Raw genomic sequence first — 26,005 nt, forward strand, 5'->3', positions numbered from 1 at the left:
GAGCTGATAGCAGGAGGGATGAAACAGTCCCCCATCAACCATACATTTACCCTTATTCATCTGTAAACACTTGAAATCCTTTGTAGTTCATTGTACAAGACTCCTAAATTCCAATCAAAAGTCTCTCAGTGAAGATTAAAAATGCCATTTACGGAGTGCAACAAGAAATCATAATAGCTAACATTTAGTTACCACTTATTGCATATCTTTATTCTAAATGCTGTACATATGCTAACTCATTTAATCCTCAAACCCTCTGAAGAAGGTACTATCAATCACCCCCATGTAATAGATAGGGAAACTGAAGCCCCATGAGGTCAGCTAACTCGCCCAAAGTCATACCGATACTAAAGTGGTACAGCTGGGATCCCAATCTAGGGATGCGAACCACTGCACCATGACAGCTTTAACAGGATCTCGCTCCCCCCATTAGATACAGAAGTCAAAATAATTAAAACGAGCAAAAATTCACCAGTAGCAAACTTGGAAAGTTCCTGCTATAAACTTCAAACAGTGGCAGCCAAGCAGAGAAAGAGAAGTTTCCTAGTAAGGCCTACTGCAGCTCCTGATCCCAGCCCTACCTCACCCCATCCACCAGAAACAGTTCTGGCTGAACTGACAAAAGTAAGAATGCTTGCTAATACTTCCCAGTTTGTAGAAAGGAAGAATGAGATCTCTGTCCTCTTATGAATGGCTCCTGGAAAGATATGAATTAGATTTGGTTTGCATGGACAGCCCTGAGATTTGAAATATTAACCACAATAACCTAAGGAAAATTAATATAAGTGAAATATAATACGATGGTATATATGACCAACTTTATTGTACTTTGGATGGCCAAAAATATAAACATGCTGTTAAGCTACAAATAACCCACCAATCTATAGGACCCCACATTAATGCAAAGCAAGGAAATCAAGTTGGTATTCTCTCACCTACAATCCCTGGGGTCACAATCCCAAGGACTTGGCATTGTTTTGGGAACAGCTTCTCAAGGGCAAATGCTGCTTCCATAGAAGTTCTTTTCCTGGCTGTAATAACACAGGAAAATTATTCAATGTCATCCATTTAAGGTCAAATTTGATGAGGAAGGGGGAAAAAAAGCAAATATTAAATTATTTTACACGAGAACACTTTACAAGGAAGTCTAAAAACTTTGATTAAAAACAAAAAAGTTTTTCTGTTTTGAGCCCTTGTTTTATACGTTAAATTCTAAATCTGACCTTAAACATTGCCAGTTTGCCTTCTTCTACTTGTTCACATACTGCTTCTGCCTCAATGACAGCAGCAGCAGCAGCTGATTTTCAGATTTACTATTATACCTTTCTGTTCAGCTGATATTAAAGCATAATGACTTTTCTACCACACTGTCACCTGGATTCAAATCAGACAATGATAATCCACTATCCAAGTCTAACTCTGGGCCTCAGTGTGCCCAACATGGGATAGAGTCTGCTTCTTCGTTTAGCAAGCCAAGAATGCACAGTATCTACAGATAACCTTGGTAAATGGTCATCCAATACAATAAAAGGCTTGAATACCCAAAGACATCCTGTTTTAATAGTAAAAAGAAGTGCCTGGAGGATTCAAGTATTTCAAAAAGAAAAAAACACCTTACTAAAGTAAAGAATTTGTTTCGATTGTACCACAAGGTTTAGAAATCAATCTTCAAAGCAAAAGGGCTTCTCAAAGTTCAAAGACAGCATATTCATGCATTCTCCAGGGAGTAGGCCCATAGCCTCAGAAAGTCAGTAACTCTCAGAATGAGAATAGTATTTATCTCCAAAAAGATGTACACAGGGAACAAAAAAAAAAAATCCAAAACTTTTTCCTTTGATATTCACCTCTCTTATGGCCACGACACTCCTCCAGACTAATGAAAGTTTCTGAATCAGCCATGTAAAGAACTGTCTGTGGTAAGATATGGACATTCTGCAAAGGAAAAAAAAAAAAATCAGAACCTGATCACACAAATCTATGAATGCTTTTGTGGTCCCTTAAAGTTCTGCCCTGGTCCAAACTACTGTTGCCCTACCCTCCCTTCAGGTCAGTATTGGCATTCTGAGTCGATCCATTTCTCACTCATTTTTCACTCATGAGCTTTCATTTTCAGTTCATTCATTTGTTGAGCATCTATTATTTCTACAAGTCAAACTCATTCCAGCTTGACTCAAGAAGTTCATTTTCACAATAATTTAAGCTCTTAAACAAAAACATTAAGTACCAGCAAAAGATTCCACTTGCTTTATGTGAACAGGTACCACAGCAACAGAAACATCTCAGCAACAGAGGGAAGGTATACAGACCGTATCATTCCTCTTTTCATTGCCTACCGAATTAAACAATCCAGGTCTTCACTTCCAGCTTGCCAACTAGTTTCCTACAGGAATCTATTGCTCACTACTATCCAGACAAGCCCGCTTCTGTATATATTCTTCTGCAGCTCTCTTCCTTTTGTACTTGATTTAAGATTGTTTCCCTTAAGAAACAGCGTTAAGTGCCAGACCCTCTATAAAACCTTTTCCTAGACTTCCTTAGGACCTCTGACCTCACATGCAACATCCCTGACATCCCAGTCATTCTTGTTTGTGTCTTATCTCCACTTACAAGGGAGGGCTGTAAGCCCTTACAACTTGGGCTTATTTGTTTTCCACCAAAATTCGTAACAGACAAGTGGCAAAGTGGCTCAACTAAATGAAAAGGTGAACATATTTTTCCTCCTAACCTGGTTATTTTCAAAGATTTTTACTATCAAAATGGAATGAAGAAGTGAGCATATAGCAAAGCCTCAACACTGACTAAATGAAAAAGAAATGTTGATTTCGGAAAGTTAAGATGTTTCAGAATAGATTCCATATAGACAAACTCATAAAACATACTGAGATAGAACGATGACCCTGAGGTCGCTTAAGGGCTGGATAAGACCTATGGATATAGTTTCCTTGGTCCACAAGGCATTTTCAAAGAATATAATTTGGGGAGGAGTGGCTAAGATAACAGAGTGATAAGACCTTGACTCACATCCTACCACAGGCACTCTAAAATTACAACTATTTATAGAGGAACTATTGATGAGAAGAACTTCAAGACTAGCAGAAAAAATTTTCCACAACTAAAGACATAAAGAAGGAACCACCATGAGAAGGGCAGAAGGGGGAAACTGGAGATACAGTATAGTCAAGACCCACACCCCTGAATAGGTGACCTACAAATGGGAGGATAATCACAATTGCAGAGGTCTCCACAAGGAGTGAGGGATCCGAGCCCCACATTGGACTCTCCAGCCCAGGGGTCCTGCACCACGAAGATGAGGACCCAGAACATCTGGCTATGAAGGCCAGTGGGGCTTGTGTACAGAAGAGCCGGAGGGCTGGAGGAAACAGAGACTCTATTCATAGAGGGTGCATGCAAAATCTCATATGCCCTGAGTCCCAGCTAAGAGGCAGTAATTTGAAAGGAGCCTGGGTCAGACATACTTCCTGATCTTGGAGAGCCTCCTGGAGAGGCAGGAGGCAACTGGGACTCTCCCTAGGGACAGAGACACTAGCAGCAGCCATTTACAGGAACTTGTTCTAGCAGGAAAACACTGATGCTGGCTAGCACCATTTTGGAGTCCTCCCTCTAGTCTACTAGTGCCGAGGGCTTACCTACCCACCAGCTCCAGCCCCTTCTGCAGGCCACACAGCCAACTTCACCAGGACCCAGCCCCACCCACCAGCAGCTGGCAGCCTCCACATGAGGAGCACCTGGCAGCCAATAAGGCTGGGGGGCCAGCCTTGCCTACCAGCACACCCACAGTAATCAGCCCTGCCACAGCAGAAGGGCCCTTGCAGCCCACTTAAGGGGCATCCCTAGAGGATATAGCTCTGGTGACCAGAGGAAACTGTGCTCCTGGGCCCCACAGGACATCTCCTACTTCTCCAAGATCAGGAAGCATAAATGACCTGCCTAATACAAAGAAATAAAAACAGAAAAATCAGGCAAAATGAAGTGACAGAGGAATATGTCCCAAACAAAGGAACAAGACAAAATCCCAGAGGAAAAAGTAAGTGAAGAGAGATAAGCAATCTACCTGATAAAGAGTGCAAGATGACGATTACAAAGATGCTCAATGAAATCAGGAAAAGAACGGACACAGTGAGAAGTTTAACAGTAAGTGATAAAGAAGAATCAAACAGATCTGAAAAACACAATAGCTGAAGTAAAAAACACACTAGAAAGAATCAACAGTAGCTTAGATGATACAGAGGAATGGATGAGTGTACTAAAATATATAGTACAAACTACTCAAGCTGAACAGAACAAAAAAAAAATTGTTTTAATGACAATAGTTTAAGAAACCTCTGGGACAACATCAAGAGTACTAACATTTACAATATACAGGTCCCAGAAGTCGAGGAGAGAGAAAGAGGCAGAGAACTTATTTGAAGAACAGTAGCTAAAAACCTCCCTAATCTGGGAAAGGAAACAGACATCCAGGTCCAGGAAGCACAGTCCCAAACAAGATGAACTCAGAGGTCCACACCAAGACACACTGTTATTAAAAGGGCAAAAATTAAAGATTAAGAGAGAAGCTTAAAAGGAGCAAGGGAAAAGCAACTAGTTAGGTACAAGGGAATTCCAATAACACTGTCAGCAAATTTTTCAGTAGACACTTTGCAGGCCAGAAGGGAATGGCATGATATATTCAATGTGATGAAAGGAAAAAATACACAACCAAGAACAGTGTATCTGGCAAGGCTATTATTCAGATTTGAAGGAGCGATATAGAGTTTTACAGACAAGCAAATCCTAAGAGTTCAGCACCTGTAAACAGCCTTTATAAGAAATGTTTAAGGGACTTCTCTAAACAGAAAAGAAAAACACCACACTAGGCAATATAAAAATCTAGTAGGAAGGTTAAAAGACAAAAGTAATAAAATCATCTATATCCACAAAAAGTAGTTAAGGGACACAAACAAACAAACAAAAAAGGAAAATATAATGTAAAAAAAACAATAAAAGGTGGGGGTGGATTCAGGTTTGTTAGAATGTGTTTGAACTTAAGAATCATCAACTTAAAATAATCACAAATATATACATGGGCTGTTATATATGAACCTCAAGGTAATTACAAACCAAAAATCTATAATAGATACACACACAGGGCTTCCGTGGTGGCGCAGAGATTAAGAATCCGCCTGCCAATGCAGGGGACATGGGTTCAAGCCCTGGTCCGGGAAGATCCCACATGCCGCAGAGCAACTAAGCCCGCGAGCCACAACTACTGAGCCTGCACTCTAGAGCCCGTGAGCCACAACTACTGAAGCCCTCACGCCTAGAGCCCGTGCTCCGCAACAAGAGAAGCCACCATGATGAGAAGCCCACGCATCTCAACAAAGAGTAGCCCCCACTCGCCACAACTAGAGAAAGCCTGCACACAGCAAAGAAGACCAAAACGCAGCCAATAAAATAAAATAAAACAAATTAAAAAAAAAAGATACACACGCACACACACACACACACACACACACACACACACGATAAAGGAATCCAAACCTAACACTAAGGATAGTCATCAAATCACAAGGGAGGCAAGCAAAAGAAGCAAAAAAGAACTACAAAAGCAAACTGGAAACAATGAACAAAACAGCAATAAGTACATACTTATCAATTATTAATTTAAATGTAAACGGACTAAATGCTCCAATCAAAAGACACAGACTGGCTGAATGGGTGAAAAAATAAGACCCTTATACATAGTGCCTAGAAGAAACTCACTTCAGATCTAAAGACACACACACTGAAAGTAAGGGGATGGAAAAAGGTATTCCATGGAAATGGAAATGAAAAGCAAGCTGGGTAACATTACTTTGATAAATGGATTGATCCAGCAAGATATAACAATTGTAAATATATATGCACCCAAAAAGGGAGCACCTAAATACATAAACCAAATAGAAACAAAGGGAGAAAGTCCCAGTAACAAAATAATAGTAGGGGACTTTAACACCCCACTTACATCAATGGACAGATCATTCAGAGAGAAGATCAACAAGGAAACACTGGCCTTAAACAATACATTACAATAGACAGACTTAATAGCTATAACATATAGAACATTCCATCCAAAAGCAGCAGAATACACATTATTTTCAAGTGCACATCAAACACTCTCTAGGGTAGATAACATTCTAGGCCACAGAACAAGTCTCGATAAATTTAAGAAGACTGAAATCACATCCAGCATCCTTTCTGACCACGACACTATGAGACTAGAAATTAACCACAAGAAAAAAAAATGGCAAAAAAACACTGGTGGGCCAAACAATATGTGACTAAGTAACCAAAGGGTAACTGAAGAAATCAAATACCTGGTGACAAGAAAAATATACCTGGTGACAAATGAATATGGAAACACGATCCAAAATCTGTGGGATGCAGCAAAAGCAGTTCTAAGAGGTAAGTTTATAGCAATGCAAGCCTACCTCAGAATACAAGAAAAATCTCAGTACAAAACCTAACCTTATACCTAAAGGAACTAGAAAAAGAAGAACACACAAACCCAGTTAGAAGAAATCATAAAGCTCAGAGCAGAAATAAATGAAATAGAGACAGTAAAACAACAGGAAAGAGCAAAGAAACTAAGAGCTGGTTCTGTGAAAAGATAAACAAAATTTAGATAAACCTTTAGCCAGACTCATCAAGAAGAAGAGAGCTGAAATCAGTAAAATAAAATGATCAAGGAGATGTTACAACTGACATCACAAAAATACAAAAGATCTGAAGAGATTACTATCAACAATTACATGTCATGGGCTTCCCTGGTGGCGCAGTGGCTGAGAGTCTGCCTGCCGATGCAGGGGACACGGTTTCGTGCCCCGGTCAGGGAAGACCCCACATGCCGCGGAGCAGCTGGGCCCGTGAGCCATGGCCGCTGAGCCTGCGCATCTGGAGCCTGTGCTCTTCAACGGGAGAGGCCACAACAGTGAGAGGCCCGCATACCACAAAAAAACAAAAAAAACAAAAACCAATTACATGCCAATAAAATGGACAACCTAGAAGAAAGGGATAAATTTCTAGCAACATATAATATCCTAAGACTGAATCAGAAAGAAACAGAAAATATGAACAGACCAACTAGCAACACTGAAACTGAATCAGTAGTTTAAAAACTCCCAAACAAAAGTTCAGGACCATGGAGCTTCACGGGTGAATTCTACCGAACATTTAGAGTTAACACCTATCCTTCTCAAATTATTCCAAAAAAAAGAAGAGGAAGAAATGCTTCCAAACTCATTCTTATGAGGCATCACCCTGTACCAAAACCAGATAGACACCACAAAAAAGGAAAATTACAAGCCAATACCCCTGATGAACATAGATGCAAAACTCCTCAACAAAGTATAAGCACACCAAATACATTAAAAGAATTATACACCATGAGCAAGTGGAATTTATCCCAGGGATGCAAGGATGGTTCAATATCTGCAAGTCAATCCATGTAATACACCACATGAACAAACTTAAGAATAAAAATATGATCATCTCAATAAATGCAGAAAAAGTTTTTGACAAAATTCAATATCCATTTATGATAATAACTCCAGAAAGTGGATATAGAGGAAACATACCTCTACATAATATAGGCCATATATGACAAACTCACAGCTAACATCATACAAAATAGACACCATACTAAATAGTAAGAAGCTGAAAGAAAACATTTCCTCTAAGATTAGGAACAAGACAAGGATGCCCGCTCTCGCCACTTTCATTCAACATAGTATTGCAAGTTCTAGCCATGGCAATCAGACAAGAAAAAGAAATAAATGGAATCCAAATTGGAAAGGAAGAAGTAAAGCTCTCACTGTTTGCAGATAACATAATACTATATATAGAATACCCTAAAGAAACTACCAAAAAAATATTAGAGCTATTAACTGAATTCAGTAGTTTCAGGATACAAAATTAATATACAGAAATCTGTTGTGTTTCTATACACTAACAAAGAACTATCAGAAAGAGAAATTAAGAAAACATCATTTATATCAAAAAGAACTGGGACTTCCTTGGTGGTCCAGTTAAGACTCCAAGCTCCCAATGCAGGGGGCCTGGGTTCAATCCCTGGTCAGGGAGCTAGATCCCGCATGCCCAAACTAAAAGAGCCAGCATGCTGCAACTAAAGATCCTGCATGCTGCAACTAAAGATCCCACATGCCGCAATTAAAATGATCCCACACGCAGCAACAAAGATCCCACATGCCGCAGCCTAAATAATAGATATTAAAAAAATAATAAAAGGGACTTCCCTGGTGGTCCAGTGGTAAAGAATCTGCCTTCCAACACAGGGAACGTGGGTTCGATCCCTGTTTGGGGAATTAAGATCCCACATGCCGCAGGGCAACTAAGCCCGCACACCACAACTATTGCACTCACACACCTCAATGAGTGAGCCCACATGCCGCAAACTACAGAGCCCACCCACCACAACTAGAAAGAAGCCCAAGCGCTGTAATGAAGAGACCGTGTGCCACAATGAAAGATCCTTCATGCCTCAACGAAGATCCCATGTGCCTCAACTAAGACCCAATGCAGCCAAAAAAATAAAGAAAATAATTTAAATAAAAAAACCCTAGGAATAAAATAACCAAGGAGGTAAAAGGCCTGTACTCAGAAAATCATAAGACACTGATGAAAGAAACGGAAGATGACACAAATGGAAAGATATGCTCTGGTCATCAACTGAAGAATTAATATTGTGAAAATGACCATACGCCCCAACGTACTATAGGTTCAATGCAATCCCTATGAAAATACCAAAAGGCATTTTCATAAAACTACAACAAATAATTCTAAAATTTGTATGGAAACACAAAGGACCCGGAATAGCCAAAACCACCTTGAGAAAAAAGAACAAGGCTGGAGGTATCACGTTCCATGATTTCAAACTATACTACAGTAATCAAAACACTGTGGTACTGGCACAAAAACAGACACATAGATCAATGTAACAGAATAGAGTCCAGAAATAAACCCACACTTACATAGTCAATTCACCTATGATGAAGGAGGCAAGAATATACAATGGGGAAAAGACAGCCTCTTCAATAAATGGTGTTGGGAAAACTGAAGAGCTACATGCAGAAGAATCAAACTAGACTACTTTCTCACACTGTACACAAAAATAAACTCAAAAGGCATTAAAGACTTAAATGTAATACCTAAAACCATAAAATTACTAGAAGAAAACATAGGCAGTACACTCTTTGACATGAGTCTTCACAATATTTTTTGGATATGTGTTCTCAGGCAAGGGAAACAAAAGCAAAAATAAACAAATGGGACTACATCAAACTAAAAAGCTTTTGCACAGTGAAAGAAACTATCAACAAAATCAAAAGGCAGCCTACTGAATGGGAGAAGATATTTGCAAACAATATGTATCTCTTATGGGGGTTAATATCCAAAATCTACAAAGAACTCATATAACTTATCCAAAAAAACAAACAACACAATTAATAAATAGGCAGAGTAAAGCAACCATACTTCAATAAAAATTATTTATATATAAAAAAAGGCAGAGAACCTGCATAGACTCCAAAGAAGACTTACAGACAAGCAACAGACACATGAAAAGATGTTCAACATCACTAATCATCAGAGAAGTACAAATCAAAACCATAACAAGATACCACCTCATACTAGTCAGAATAGGTACTATCAAAGAGAAGAAACAATAAGTGTTGGCAAGGATGCAGAGAAAAGGTAACTTCATGCATCGTTGATGGGAATGTAAAGTGATATAGCCACTGTAGAAAACAGTATGAAAGTTCCTCAAAAAATTAAAAACAGAACTACCATATGACCAGCAATACCACCTCTGGGTATTTTTCTGGGAGGAAAAAAAAAACAAACAAAAAACAAACAAAAACACTAATTTGAATAGATATATGCGCTGCAGCATTATTTACAATAGCCAAGATACAGAAGCAACCTAAGTGCCCACAAATAGATGAACGGATAAAGATGTGGTATACCTACAATGTGATATTACTCAGCCATAAAAAAAGAATGAAATCTTGCCATTTGTGACAATACAGATGGACCTAGAGGGTATTAGGCTAAGTAAAATAAGTCAGAGAAAGGCAAATATCATATGATTTAACTTATATGTGGAATCTAAAAAACAAAACAAATGAACAAATGTAACAAGTCAGAAACAATCATAGATAGAGAATAAACAGGTGGTTGTCATTGGGGAGGGAAGTTGGGGGATGAGTAAAACAGGTAAGGGAGATTAAGAGGTACAACCTCCCTGTTACAGAATAAATGAGTCCCAGGGATGAAATGTACAGCATGGGGAATATAATCAATTATAATAACTCTGTACGGTGACAGAGGAGAACTAGACTTATGGCGATCATTCTGTAATGTATAGAAATATTAAATCACTATATTGTGCATCTGGAACTAACTTAGTGATGTAAGTTAAGTATACTTAAATTGTAAAATAATTAATTTTCCCGAAGAAAACAAAGCAGACAGACACACACACGTATTTCGGTTGCCAACATTTAAAATTCCCACAAAATATTTATATAAAATGTGGATTTATTTTGAAAAAGTAGACATTCTGGCAACACTTATTAGACTGCATTCCCCTTGACTGGGGCCAAGGAGAAGCAAGCACTATCTGGTCTGCCATAGCCCTATCACTTTTTATGATGGCACACTGAGTCATCCACCCACTGTGAGTTACCTAACTCTGGAGTCATTTGAGTTTGTGATGCTGGGTATAGTGAGTAAAGGAGAGAGAATTTAAGAGATTTAGGTGTTAGTGCTGACTCTGCCATAAACCAGCAGAATAACTCCTGGAAGTGCTTAGGCCCTGGGTTTCCTATTCTTAAAGTTTGGAAGTCTAACCCTGAGGTTTTATGATTCTCTTTTCTGGTACGTACTGAGAAGCAACTGCTGAATTTTCCTTCCCAAGTCTCACTAGAAGTGACAGTGGCAATCATCAACATGAAATGTTCTCAAAGCAAAATAGAAGACAACTAGAACCTCATTTAAAGAAGTTCCAAATGACAAGATGTCTTATAAAATTTTCAGTGGATTTTAAAATATTTCTAGTAAAAATGCTAAATCAACTTTCTTTATGGCTATAAAGTATCATGTCTACTAGATAATTTGGCAAACACAAAGAAAAAGAGCATGAATGATTTGGACAAGGTTTTCATGTTTTTGTCTCCACACTAGAGTTTTCTACAATGTATAAATTTCTTTAAGGGTATTAGTATATGAATTTTAGTAATGATATTAATAGAGAATAATACTTTCAATTATTGAAAACATTATATTCCTGGCACTGTAGGTAATGTTACATGGGTTAACTTTTCATTATTTAATCCTTACAACTCTGTAAGAGTGTAAACGGCATTATTTTCTTTTCATTTTACAGGCTCAGAGAGTTTAGGTAACATTTTCAAAGTCACACAGCTAGTATGTGCCAAAGCTGGGTTCACACCTATGTCTGCCTGGCTTTAACAGCCATTGCAATATATAAACTTTTAAAGCTAAATAAAAATAATACTTGCAGTGGTAAAAATCTGAAGGAAAAGAAAAAGTTTTTAAAAACACAGTGTACATACACACACACACACACACACACACACACACACACACACACACTTCTACCCCCAAAGGAAACTGTTGCTAGCATTTTGGCTTATTTCTTTTCTGTTCTTCCTTTTTTGCTTTTAATAATTTAGATTATACTAAACATATAATTTTAAACAGGACCAGGGATTGAAATTTTGGGGTTTAAGTATTGGTTCTTGGCATTTTTATGTGACACTATGCAATAAAGAGCCTTCAGTTACCACCCCTGCAAAACAGTGACAAGGAAAGCAGGTAAAAGGATGGTTCTAAACAGCATTTTCATAACAGTGGCAATCTGGATACATAAAGTGCCCAATATGTGAAGAACGGTCAAAGCAGCCATGGCACATCCTTACAACATAGTCATTAAAACTGATGTTTACAAAATCTTTTCATGTCACGAGAAAAACCTGCCTAAATTACAAAAAGTAACGCCATATACAAAATTGTTGCATTTAGTTCTCAACGACTGACCCACCAACCCTGCAAAGGACTGTACACAACACCCCTTCTTACTTACCTCAAGCTTTTCAGCTACCACGCGGACCAAGCAATGCTCCTCCAGGTGGCCGGCAATCGCCAAGCGCGCGGAGATCCAGGTCACACTCCGATGGGTCCGCAACACTCTGCGCACACACTCCCTCCATAAGCGACACACGCTGGGGACGCAAACGCACAAAGGGCTGTGAACGGACGTTCACTTCCCTCTCTCCCGCGGCTCACAAACCACCGGCCCCCACCACCCATTAGCGCAACTGCAGGAGATTCCTGCGGGATCCAAAGTCCCCGGGAGGGGGAGGCGTCGGGCGCCGGTTCGGAGGGAGAGCCGGGGGCAGAGAAAACCTGGCTCCTCTGGGAAAGGTCCCCGGGAGCACTACGGCCGGGGTACCTAGCTTATGGGGCCACCACCTGGGGCAGGGGTAGGGATAGGGAGCCCGGGTCATCCCTGGGTCCCGACGGTATCCGCCCACCCCGCCAGCCCAGGCAAGTCCCGAGGTAAGCCTCCCGCCTCCTCTCCCCTCACCCGGCCACCCGCAGCAACGCCTTGGCGGGCAGGAAGGTGAGGACACGCTCCACCACCTCCGCTAGGTTACTCAACACGAAGGTGCTTCGCGGGTCTGCAGGGGAGGAGCCGCGGCGATCACCGCCACCGCCACCGCCCACCGGCTCCATGCCTCACCAACCCGACGGGGAAGCAGTACGGCGGCTCCGAGGGAGCGGCGTAGGCCGGGCCGTGCGCGTACTGAGCAGGCGCGCGCGCCACTTCCGGCCGGTCAGGGGAGGTGGTGCCGCTGAGGAGGCGCCCACGTGACTCCAAGCCAAAGCGTTTCCGGCGCTGGTCTGGGAGCGGCGGCAGGTGCTTGGAGGTGGTGGCCACGCGTCGTGTAATCCTCCTGGAACTTTCCAGGAGGCTTTCCACAGTCGAACCACATCCACCTCCTTCTGTGCCTCTCACTGCACTTGCAGCGGTATTTTCTTTGTCGGTACAGGTCTTTCTCTAATTCATGAGTTCTGGAAGGCACAGACTAAATAATGGGTCTTCACAGTCCCAATGCCTGTTAACCGCATGAGTCCAATTTTTGAACTGGCAGTATCTGCTTTAAGATAAATTGTGAAAATCACCACCTTTATTCAACACCGTGCAGCCCTCAAGTGCTGAATGTGTTCAACGGCCTAAAGAGCACCTACCATTGCTATGAAAGCACGCCCCCAAACACTAGTTCCCTGCTAGTAGCATCAGATTCACCTGAGAAATTCTGTTTGGCGTATTCTCGGTCCTCACCCCAGGCCTACTTAAACACTTGGGGGTGGGGCCCAGCAGTCGTAGTTTCAGCTTTACTGTGATTTAAGCTTTCCCGTGATGCAAACCCAGCTTGAGAATCACAGATAGAAGGAATGTAAGCACAGCAGATACTGCTGTATCCCCAGCTAACATCTATTCCTCTTGCCGCTTCCTGGCTAACAAGGGCCTGATCTGATGCCCAGCTCTTGACTGGTAAATTTGGTTGGTCTAAACAAGCTGGTCTCAAACATTTTGGCCTCAGGACTGCTTCACAATCTTAAATATTGGCAACACTAAAGAGCTTCTTTAGATGGGTTATGACTATTTATATTTACATAAAAAATTAAAACACTGGGGGCTTCCCTGGTGGCACAGTGGTTAAGAACCCGCCTGCCAATGCAGGGGACACGGGTTCAAGCCCTGGTCCAGGAAGATCCCACACGCCTCTGAGCAACTAAGCCCGTGCCACAACTACTGAGCCTGTGCTCTAGAGCCTGCCAGCGACAACTACTGAAGCCCACGCGCCTAGAGCCGGTGCTCCTCAACGAGAAGCCACCGCAACAAGAAGTCCACGGACCGCAACGAAGAGTAGCCCCTGCTCGCCGCAACTAAAAGAAAGCCCACATGCAGCAACGAGGACCCAACGCAGCCAAAAATAAATAAATTTTATTTTTTTTAATTAAAACATTGTAATATTAATTCACTTAAAATTCATGACACATAAACAAAATAACTTATGAAAAAAAATAACTTTACCAAATCTCCACCACTCTCCCCCTCCAATATTGAATAAGTGTAGCATCTTTACATCTTGCAAACCTCTAATTTCTGGCTTAACAGAAGACAGCTTGATCTGCTTCTGAATTCAATCTGTTGCAATATCACGTCTATCACATCACGTAGCCTCTGGAAAACTCCACTGTACACTTGTAAAAGAATGAGAGTGAAAATAGCAAATAATGCTTTAGTGTTAAGAGAATTGTTTTGATCTTAAAAACCTCCTAGAAGGGTCTCAGGAGCCTCCAGCTTTCTCCAAATCATAACTTGAGAACCACTGGTCCATATTAATCATGAAGGTCTCATTCTTTTCACCAGCCATTAGTTTAGGGGTAGACACAGGCCCGAGTTCTAGCCAAGGAAAAGTGAGAGGCAATAATGCTTTGGGGGTGGGGGGGGACTTCTAAAGAGCTCCTCACTTCCTAAGGAGACACTAGACAACAGGACCATTATCTACCTCTGGATGGATTAAGGTGGCTGCACATCCAAGACAACAGTCTATCCAAAGATGAAACCAACATGGAAAAATCTCAAAGCAGCAGAGGTACCATGCCTAGAATTTTCCTACCTCTGGACTTCTTGTATGTGAGATAAACTGACAATTGTGTAAGAGGCTATCGGTATACTAAAGAGGGAGCAGATTACTGTAACCTGGAGAACTAGGGACAGCCATAAAGAAAGTAGCACTTGAATTTATATTAAAAAATAAGTGTGGGAGAGGGAACAGGTTGAGGAAGCCCTGAGTATTCCAAGTCTATACACACCAATTCTGGATTCTCTAGCTTTCTCTTGTGAAATCAATCTGCCTCTCTTCCCCTCAAGCCTCTCACCCCATCCCACCATATATAATCCTATTCCAGAAACCCAACAGCCTGTAGAAACTTGAAGCAAAGACTATCTTTTATGAGGGAAAAGTGACAAAGTTATTTTTTAAATGGTTCTTTATTCATAAACTTGATGCAAGTTTACAAAATTTACTGTACATTGCCAAATAAATCTGCAATGAAAAATAAAGTCCCAAAAAAACCAAAAACCAAAAAAAAACAAACAAAGCATGCCGAATGTGCAGCTGTCAATCTGCTAGCCATCAGGATATTAAAGAATTCAATAATGTATTCAAGATTTAGCCTTAGGTTTAAGGAACTTTAATGCTTTAAAGAATTCTTCCTTGTCACTTATCTGAGCAACTGGCGATCATAACGTTATACAAATGTAACCAAGTGAACAAGAATGCCAGAAAATCTTTTTCTACCGTCTTCTTAACCAAAATAGAAAAAAAAAAAAAGGAAATTAAACACAATAATGCAGAAGTGCCAAGTCTCTCAGATGTGGTTTACAAAGTTAAAAACTGAGTCTCAAAGCATAAGAAACACTTTTGAACTTTGTAATTGGTTTGTGCAGAAAAAATGTGCTTCTGGATTTCTTTTTAAAAGTGCTTAATAACTAGAGTTTACTTTTAAATCAAATTTGGGTATATAAAAAAATCTACTACCAACCCAACAGGACTGATTCTGGTAAGGCAATAAAATGGAGAGTACACTGATTTAAGTCAGGTTTTATAAAAGAATTAATATATGTAGAGTTCCTATTAGTCTTTCAATGTAAAAGCCATTGTTATGACTATAGCAAAAACTTTAGGTCTCCAAATTAGATACTTTTTGTACTTAACTGTGCAGTTTTTGTTCAAAGAGTCTTTGTGCCAATCACTTTATAAGTTTATTAGTTTACAACTGATTGCAACATCCCGTTAATAAAATGGAAACGTAAAATGACTTAGTATTTAAAATAACTTCAAGCTCTATACTTCAAGCTCTTCTTCATAGTAAATATTGAACCAACAAGAAGCAGATTCAGCCCAGCAAGACTCTGATGCCCCAGTGGAAATGACTACTTACAAGCCTGAATTGGCACAGCCTTGCTTTGCTTTGCCTAAAAAGTACAACTTACTAAAGAGCAAATCTTGGAAAAACAATTCAGATCTTCATAGCCATAAAAAAAAAAAATCTTAACAGTTTAATAAGTATGTTTCCTGTCATTATTTTGGCAATATCATAAAATGGTTTTAACCTGAAAAAGCTACTGTGATTTAGAACATCTTAAATTTTCTAAACCAATATTAAACATCAATTAAACTTTTATTGGCTTTAAATGGAACAATATATTGCAAATCCTCATAACACATGAGCTCAAAATGGGAAAGTTGCCCTCAAGTTGCAACTTCAGTAACCTGATGCTGACTTGTCTGCTTAACACATTTCACCTTTCAAGGAAAGAGATAAGGAGTGGCCAGTATGTGTATTTATCAGGAAAAATATAGTAAAGGCCCCACTGCTCAGTCCAAGATACCTAAAATGAGAAAAATGGAAAGGCTGTAACTTATACTGGATCAGTTGACAGATTATCCACTAAAATATCTATTAGCTAACATCTTCGGTACTGCTGTTATAGGGGCACTCAAAGCTTGTGTCTGCATGTTGGAAAGATTTTCTTTAAAGCAACATTGGTCCAAACATACAAAAGTCAACACATTTAGCCATCTTCCTTTGGAGGGGTGTACCAGCCTGAAAAAGAATGGGGAAAAAAACAGTTAAAATATTTTAATTCTTAAACCAACTAAGAGCAATGGCATTTTACCAAGGTTAGATACTTTCTCTACCCATAATTTTCCTCTGTAAACTACTGTAAAAATTAAACTTACACTTAGGTTGGTAACATAGCATTTTGATATTTATGTTCACAATATAAAGTTATTTTCTATGAATAAACTGTACTTGAGTTTTCAATATAAGATCTCTATATTAATGGCATTTCTACCAAAAGAGAACAGTGTGGAAATATTAGGCAACAAGCTAGGTTTTATATTTCATTTCAATTTGGTATTTGAAAGGAAACCACACTGAAAACAGCTATCCCCCAAACAAAATCCTGGTATTTTAGAATAAGAGGAACTTGGACTGTCATCAGGCAGTGATGTCATTTTACCAGTGAGGGTGCCATCTCAGCAGGTGCACTGATTAAGTAAGCCCAAGATCAGATTTAGCAGAAGATACTAGAAGCCATCTCCTGAATCTGAATCTATTGCTCTTTCACCATAGCTAATTATACACACACCCACACTTTCTCAAATACAGTTTCCATAAACATTTTTGAATGCTGACTACAACATCTAATTTAACAAAAAATAAGACATAAGAAAAAAATATGTTTCTAAGCTCAACAAAAATATAAGCTCTCTCTAAAAAGGCAAATGAGATTAAGTACTGCTTGGTACGAAATTGCCATTGGAACAGTATGAATATACCAAGATTTGTGAAGCATCCACGTGGTTAATGAAGTAGCATACAGGAGTCTTTGGGTCTGTTAATTTAGGGTCCTGGAGATTATTATTATGAAAACCCAGCTTTGTCCTCAAGTTTTTTATCATTTCCCTCTTCAGAAGCTTGAAAATTGTTCTGAATACTACTCTTTCAGAAGTAAGCAGTCACTGCAAAAGTGGCAAGTTTGCTCTGTCATTAAAATAAAAGTGAGCACACACAAAACACAAATCCTAAGTCACAAACTACCACATTCTAGCAAAGTAAAGAACACTTTACTGTAAATACTCTTGAAGAAAACTACTTACTATCAATTTACTTACTCTGCACAAAAAAGCATCAGTTTCACTACCCCAGCTACCACGAATATCAGCACTTGGTTATAAAATGCTGTGCGTACACACTACTCGCTTTTTCCTCATGTTCGGCAAGACAGACATCATGCCAATTTTAGAGATGAGGAAACTGAGGCTGAGCGGTAATGGGACTAATTACCCATTAGCTAATGGGTGACACAAATGCCACTTGATAATAGGTCTTCTGATTCCAGGTCTACTTGTTTATTGCCTCACTATTAGAGACAAAAGCTCCAAACATGCATTGTGAAAATAAGCAAAATTTTAAAAGGCCAATAAAGTTTTGAAAGATATTTTAATATTTTTTTAAAATTTACAACTCAAATATTCTTAAGTATAAACTGAAATCAGTACTTTTTTACTTGAATAAATAAATGTGTACAATTGTCAAAAAGCATTAAGTAGTCTGAAGATGTTTCAGAAACTGGTTCATGATCCTGACTGCATTTACTCAGTATTAACAGCAAGAACTCCACCTTTAGAGTTGCCTTTAACTCAATTCCTATCCTAATACCATACATTTCAAGTGAGTAAAGTGATCCATTCCTCAATCTACTCAAAAATCTTGACTCTGACTCAGAGGTTCGCAGGCCAAGTATTTAGGATACAAAGATTTTGAATGAAACACTATGTATCCTCAGGTTAAAGTTTTTCACTGTAGTGGCTGTACTTTGTAAGAAATTAAAGCAAAAACAGAAGAATAAAACGATAAATATCAACAGTACATTATGTAAAATTTCATAAATGGCAATAAATACTTATTTAACTAAACATACCATTTTTCTCATGTATCTGTACAATGGAATTATAGGATTGTTGGGCTCTTGCTAGATTATATTGATTCTGAAAGAGAATTATACATTTTATATCAAAACTATAAGTAGATGAAAATCATTACAAATAATTTATGGATGCATCACTGCTGTACTTAAAAGAACACAGGAAACTAAGTTATATTTCCATTTCCAAAATAAATTTCTCAATTTCATTATTCTCTACCATTTTAGAGGGACAACAAAACCATAACTGTTCTCTAGGAAAGATCTACAAAATTCACAGTTCATTTTTATAAGTCCTCCTACCACTGCACAAGTACAAGGCTTTATGAATAAAGTTAAAGGATGCTATTTGGATGCAAGTAGAAAAACTCTTCCTCATAACTTCCATCAAAAAAAAAAAAAAGAACTACAAAATATTACCTTCAGGTAAGGAAACATTAGGCTTTAAGGACTACACATATGAATGACATTTTGAGTTAAAAATCTAAAGAATGTCCAAGTGGCATCAAGCCATTACTAAAGGAGTCTTCTTTTGTTAACTTCTAGATCAGAACCTCTTTTAAGGGGCCAAGTTTAGCATTAATTTTATCCCCATGAGTACAACTGGCCTACATCTTAACTTCCAGTTAATACATCATAAGCATTCTCCATAGTGGTACACACCTATTATATTATGTCACAGAATTTTTAAATAAATTCACACAGCATAAGAATAAATGTATAAACATATTCTAAGTAACAACTCTCCTTCCTACCTGTCCTGAAACCACCCAGTTCCTCCCCTATCCACCTCCCTTCTTCTATCCAAATTAAATACTGTTATTAGTTTCCTTGTATATCCTTAAGGTTATACAAGAAAATTAATGTACAGCCTATTGTTGTCAGTCACTGTCCCCTGCTTTTTCCTCTCAACAAATGATAGGTAGCATGACAAAGTAAAAAATTATATCCTCCTGGTTAAATGAGACTTTCATCATTAAGTAGCTGCTAATGCTTTCTGTTCCAAAATCAAATTGTTTGATACTGCAGCTACATCATCTTTTTGTTAGTGTATACAGGCAAACCTCATTTTATTGCACTTCACTTTACTGCACCTAGCAGATATTGCCTTTTTTACAATTTGAAGTTTCTGGCAACCCTGCGTCGAGCAGGTCTATAGGCTCCATTTTTCCCAGCAGCACTGGCTCATTTTGTGTGTCTGAAATATTTTGAATTACCAAAATGTGACACAAACTTTTTCATTGCTCTATCTGTTACAGTGATCTGCGATCAGTGATCTCTGGTGTTACTACTACAACTCACTGAATACTCAGATGATGTTGTAAATGTTAGCATTTTTTAGCAGTAAAGTTTTTTTTAATTATGGCATGTACATTGGTTTTTAGACATAAGGCTATTGCACACTTAATAGACTGCAGTATAGTGTAAATTTTGTAAGCACTTGGAAACCAAAAAGTTCATGTGACTTGCTTTATTGTGATACTGGCTTTATCGAAGTAGTAGTCTGGCACTGAACCCATAATAGCTCCAAGGTATGCCTATACTGGCCTATCTTTATCGTTCTTCTTTAAAAAAAATTTTTTTTTCAATCTCTTTGTATCCTTACATTTTAAATATACTTCTTGTGACAAACCATAATGTAGAAGAATATAAAAAATAATATATTTACATATGTATAAATGAGTCACTTTGCTGTACAGGAAAAAATTAACACAAAAGAAATTAACACAACATTGTAAATCACCTATACTTCAAAAAAATTTTTTAATAAAAATAAATAAACAAATACACTTCTTAGAGACCACTTTTTTTTTTCTTTTTTTCTTTTTTTTTTTTTTTTTGCGGTACGCAGGCCTCTCACTGTTGTGGCCTCTCCCGCTGCAGAGCACAGGCTCCGGACGCGCAGGCTCAGCAGCCATGACTCACAGGCCTAGTCGCTCCGCAGCATGTGGGATCTTCCCAGACCGGGGCACGAACCCGTGTCCCCTGCATCGGCAGGCGGACTCTCAACCACTGCGCCACCAGGGAAGCCCAAGACCACTTTTTAATTTGAACTAACTGGTAACTTTAGTCCATTTTTATTTGTTATGACTTATTTATTTGGGCCTGCTTCTACAACTTCACTTTCTGGTTTCTATTTCTCTCTTTAATATAATTTTATTATCTCCTCCTGGGATTCGAATAAGACATGTTTTAGACCTCATTCTGATCTCTACCTCTTAACTTCTGCTGTACTGTCTATCCCCAGGTCTCTCTGTGCAACATTCTGAGTTATTTCTTCTAATCAATTAATTCTCTCTTCTGATGTCTAATCTATTGTTTCTCATTTCAACATTTTTCATTTCTATAAATTCTATTTCATTCTTTTTCAGATCTGTCTCATCATTCCTGGTCTTATCATTTGCTCAATTTTATGATTCTTTTTTCTTTACACTAGATTTTACATATAATTATTCATTTTCTCAAAATTCTAGTATCTGCTAATTCCAAAACCTCAAGTCTTTGGGAATATGTATCTCTTATTCATTGTTTCTGCCAGTTCTCATGTATGTTAGGTTGTCTACTTATGTGCTTGTCATCTTTCACTGAATTCGTATTTGCTTGATCTTAATCTTTGAGAATCTTACAGGCTTAAATTAGAAATGCTTTCCTCTGAAGATTGTATCTGCTGCTGATGAGAACTGTGGATACAACTAACATGAAACCACTTTAGTCCCCTTGGAGAATCTCGGGATTATTCAAGGTTCCCAGATTCGGCTCCCCAGTCTCGCTCATTTATAATAGAAGACTGGAGTGCTTAGTATAGGTAACAACTTCCCCCAGGGAAAAAAAAAAAAAATCAGTTCTCTCATCTGAATGTGATCACTGACTAGGGGATCCTATAGGTAAATAATTGGAGGTCTATGGGCTGTAGAGAAGACAGATGCCTTTCCTGATGATAGAAATAGCTAGTTAGGGCTGTGTGCTCTAGGACTTCACTATTTAGCTCAACTACCATTACCCTCCAAACAGTGAACAGAAGCTTCTTAGAAGGCACTGTCTTGCCTATCTAAACCCCCAATTCCTGCTAAAAGTCATATGATCAGACCTCTACTTTAGAAGGCTTTCTCACTACTATAGCCTAGAGTTAATGTTACAGTCTATATTCTATTCCATGTTAACTGAATAAGAAAACCAGCTTTGCCAAGATCCTTCTGTCCCAGGCATAGCTGCAGATCCTCAGCTCTATCCATCTGACCCTATCTCCAAATTTCATGTGTGTGGATGGGCAACTTTTTCTGTTTTTCAGTACTTACGTATATTATCTCATTTTAATAAGTTTTTTAGGGTACAAACTCATTTATTTTGAACCAATAGCTGACAGTATTTTTTTATATTTTAAATAATTCTGAATAGTTGTATGGCAAAAAGAAATTCAAATAGCACAAATGATTTACAGTAAAGTCTCCCTCCCAATTCTAACCTGCCCCCTCAATATTTCAACACTCCCTTGTCAGAAATAATCGTTATTAGCATTTTCTTGAATATCCTTCCAGAGATATTCTCTGCTTATAAAAGCACATCTATAATATGTCCTTGTCTATCCCTCTTACACAAATGGTAGCGTATTTTTAACACCATTTAGCACCTTACTTTTTTGATAGTAGTATTTTTAAAGTTAACATTCAGACTATTCCCTGCTGAGTAGAAGGGAAGGTAAAACTCATATTACATCATGCAAAGTTTCTACATTCTTAACTGACAAATATTTCTTAATAAGAAAAAAAAATAGAAGGGTAAGGTTTCACCTTGACAATTAAAAAAATTCACCTTCTAAGACATACTCTAATATGCAAACATATTTAGCTGCCTAACTTGGCACTCTATATAAAATGGTTATATTTACTTGCTAACAAAACTACAATTATGAAAATGTAAAGGTTTAAGGCAATTATATTGAAATTGATTGATTCCAAGGGAATTACAGCACTGAACAAAGATAGCGTATTGTTATTACAGAATGTTAAAACTGGAAGAAACTTAAAATATCCAGATCAATTTTATTTCAGGTAAAGATACAGATGCCCAGAGAGGTAAGTTTACAGTGTGAGTTATTGGTAAAAATGGTCTTTCAATTACTCAAAAAAAAATCACTGTTCTAAGCTTTTTGTATTTTCTCTTAATGGGAAAAACATGCTAATTAAAAAAAAAAATGATGAAATTTAACATCAAGTTCTACATATAAATAAATGCCAGGAAGAAAATTTAAAAGACTGGAAGTACACCAAAATGCTAATAGTATTTCTAGACACTCAAATTACAGATGACTTTTTTAGTTTGTATTTATTTCTATTTGTATTGTATAGTGAGCATAAATTGTCATTTAGAAAAACAAAGTTTTGATGTTCTAATACATCATTCTATTGCCACATTTAAAATACCTAAAATACATACACTGTTAAGAAACACTAGTTAAATGTAGTTATAAGCAATTCACTACTTTTCAATTAACTTCTAGATTTTATACAAAATGGTACTTTGTTCTAATGCAAAGAAATAGCTGTTTAAAAAGCTAAAAGTAAGTTATTTTATAATATTATCCCAAGTATATAATTGTGTAAAACAGCCTTTTCAATTTTTTGCTTCCCCTGTGAGTTAAGATTCTAGTGGGTTCACGATTTGATGTGCAATACAGTTATAAATACCTATTTAGATTTAGTACTATTTGGATAGGCATTTAATACAAAATTCACAAGAAACTTTAGGAACATCCAGATTTTTTTAAATGTCAGGTCAGGATGATTTCCATCACATATTTTTCCAAAACATACTAACTTCAGAGTACATCCTTAAGTGTCCACTTAAGTGTTTATAGATAACTACAATTGGACATGAAAAGATATTTCTGATATAGTAAGTGAATAAAGAAAAGAACTCAGCGGTTAAGAGCAGAGACTAACGGCCAGAAAGTCTGGTTCCAATCCTCACTCTGCCACCTGTGACCTTAGACGAGTTACTAACTTCTGTGTGCTTCAGTTTCCTCATCTACAAAATGAGGACAATAACAGTACCTACTTTTAGGTTATTAAGAGGACTGAAAGTTAATACAAATAAAAAGTTTAGATTACAGCCTAGCACGTATATGCTCACTGGGAATTAACTATTACAACATGATCTCAATTTTTGGAAACTTACAACTACATATAATTTTTTTACTTATTAGTATATATAAACCAAGAATAAATTTCAAATTATAGACATATTTAACTATAGTAGAAATAACAAAAACTAAGAGAATAGAAAGAAGCCTCCTCATAAGATAACAGGAAATATATCTTATAGTTTATGTGACATTCTTAATAAAAGTACCTTATTTGCGCCAAACTGCACCCTGGCTTTGCCTTTGACTAAGGTGGCATTGATTTGCATGATGACCGATTCTATTGAATAGGCACTGCTCCAGCCCTACAGAAAGAAGAAAACACTTTTTTAAAACACAGTGGTATTCTTGATTCCCAGTTAGGAAAGCTTAAGAAAATGGCATATAATGACTCAATAACAGCAAATTAATGTTAAGAAGTTTGTGGTCAAAGAGTAAAAGTAAAGTTGGACCATTTCCAAAATCTCACAAAAAACGAAGCAAAGCAAACCAACATTCGAAGTGCTAAAAATGAGCAAATTACAACTTTAAATATACATCACTCTTATTGCCCATCCTAGCATAGATTAAGCAGCAAGTACAATGTCATTTTACTGGTTTAAAAAGCTTTCATTATTAAAAGTAGGTGCTTTTAGCAAAAAACAAAAATTATGTTAAGGTAGGTACTATTACAAAGAGCTTTGTCCACTTAGAATCTAATTTACATAGTTAAAACACTCTATGTTTGAAAAACACGAGTACCATAAGAAAATAGTCACCTGTTTTGTGAGTAGTTCCATGCATAATGCTCCACCACCCAACACATACCTTAAAAAGAAAACGGAATCATACAAAATTCTCTAGATCTTGGTATTCCTTCTTCATCAATTTTTAAAGTACCATTACTAAGAAAGTATGCATACAAGTAAAGATTAGAAGATAACATGCAAAAATGAAAATAGTTGTTAAGAGTTACAGGACTATGGGTAATTCTAAAATTCTGATGTCATCATCTAAATGTCTTTTTTTTTTAAATAGTAGTTCTTAATAACAGAAGACTTTTAAGGTATCAGAAACTAAGAACTTAGCCCTAAATATTCCAGAGAATGGGGGAGAAAATGGGGGAGAAAAATTTCCTTATATGGCCTTCAACTGTTCTACTCAACCAAAGATTTCTCCACCATCATGTTACACAGCCAAAAGTTTTTCCTCTGATAGGAGTGACTTTACCCTATCTATAATAATGAACATCTGCATTTATATTTATACTTAAAATTTTTTTTCATTCTGTTTTGAGGATCAAATGGTTCTGACCATGGAGCCCCTCTCTGGGACTCCCCTATTTCTCTTCCCAGTCCTGAGGACTGTTCTCTGAACCAACGACAGTTACTGGGGATTTCCCAGATCTCTGTTAGGAAATCATTATTTAGATCAAGATTCTTCAGCCTTTTAACACTTTCTCAAACAAAGTAATTCCTCCTTTAATGTTAAACTTTAAAACACATTAGGACTTCCCTGGTGGTGCAGTGGTTAAGAATCCGCCTGCTAATGCAGGGGACATGGGTTCGAGCCCTAGGTCTGGGAAGATCCCACATGCCGCAGAGCAACTAAGCCCGTGTGCCACAACTATTGAGTCTGTGCTCTGGAGCCTGCGAGCCACAACTACTGAGCCCATGTGCCACAACTACTGAAGCCCATGCTCCGCAACAAGAGAAGCTACTGCAATGAGAAGCCTGTGCACCGCAACAAAGAGTAGCCCCCGCTCGCCACAACTAGAGAAAGCCCGCACGCAGCAACGAAGACCCGATGCAGCCAAAAATAAATAAATAAAAATAACTAAATTTATTCTTTAAAAAAAGAGCTCGAATCTTTAAAAAAAATCATTAAATATCATGCTTAAAAATAAAATCAAAGGAATGGTAATTACAGAAGAAAAACTGTGGTAATCTTGAAAATACATAAGGTAAGACCACTGATCAGGTCTAGGTGAAAAGTGAGTCTACCACAAATTTTTTTTGTCCTCTGGGACTTTGCCCATGCCTTTCCCTTCCTTGCCTGAGATTCCCACTGCTGCCTACTCTTCCAAATGCCATATTCCCCCCTGCCCCATAAAACTTTCCAAGACCATTCTAGCCAGCAAATTTTGCATTCTGGCTAACCAAATGCATCCCTGTGTTGACTAAACCAAATTACACATAAGTAAGCAATCTAAAAACTTCTACTGTAGACCATTAGTA

At 38.0% G+C, this 26,005-nt stretch overlaps 2 protein-coding genes across 8 annotated transcripts in view; both read right to left on the reverse strand.

The window, feature by feature from the left end:
- The window catches only part of FBXO22 (F-box protein 22), a 30,346-nt gene extending 17,468 nt beyond the window's left edge, over nucleotides 1-12,878 (reverse strand). The window contains exons 1-4 of one of the 5 annotated variants that reach the window (XM_060154850.1): nucleotides 12,825-12,878; nucleotides 12,161-12,299; nucleotides 1,845-1,932; nucleotides 936-1,031 (exon numbers count right to left, since the gene is read on the reverse strand). In XM_060154850.1, coding sequence (XP_060010833.1) covers nucleotides 936-1,031; nucleotides 1,845-1,899 — 151 coding nt within the window. In that variant the 5' untranslated portion in view covers nucleotides 1,900-1,932; nucleotides 12,161-12,299; nucleotides 12,825-12,878. Of the gene's footprint in view, nucleotides 1-935; nucleotides 1,032-1,844; nucleotides 1,933-12,160; nucleotides 12,300-12,664 lie in introns of all 5 variants that reach the window. The other 4 variants (XM_060154837.1, XM_060154844.1, XM_060154827.1 and 1 more) reach the window with 4 other exon arrangements.
- Nucleotides 12,879-16,597: 3,719 nt separating this feature from the next.
- The window catches only part of UBE2Q2 (ubiquitin conjugating enzyme E2 Q2), a 69,964-nt gene continuing 60,556 nt past the window's right edge, over nucleotides 16,598-26,005 (reverse strand). For all 3 annotated transcript variants that reach the window (XM_060154958.1, XM_060154968.1, XM_060154954.1), the window contains 4 exons: nucleotides 24,548-24,596; nucleotides 23,999-24,094; nucleotides 18,647-18,713; nucleotides 16,598-16,761 (listed from right to left, as the gene is read on the reverse strand). In XM_060154958.1, the coding sequence (XP_060010941.1) occupies nucleotides 16,730-16,761; nucleotides 18,647-18,713; nucleotides 23,999-24,094; nucleotides 24,548-24,596 (244 nt within the window). In that variant the 3' untranslated portion in view covers nucleotides 16,598-16,729. The remainder of the gene's footprint in view (nucleotides 16,762-18,646; nucleotides 18,714-23,998; nucleotides 24,095-24,547; nucleotides 24,597-26,005) is intronic.

The sequence above is a fragment of the Lagenorhynchus albirostris genome, chromosome 1 (assembly GCF_949774975.1).
Source record: "Lagenorhynchus albirostris chromosome 1, mLagAlb1.1, whole genome shotgun sequence".
NCBI classification, from domain to species: domain Eukaryota; kingdom Metazoa; phylum Chordata; class Mammalia; order Artiodactyla; family Delphinidae; genus Lagenorhynchus; species Lagenorhynchus albirostris.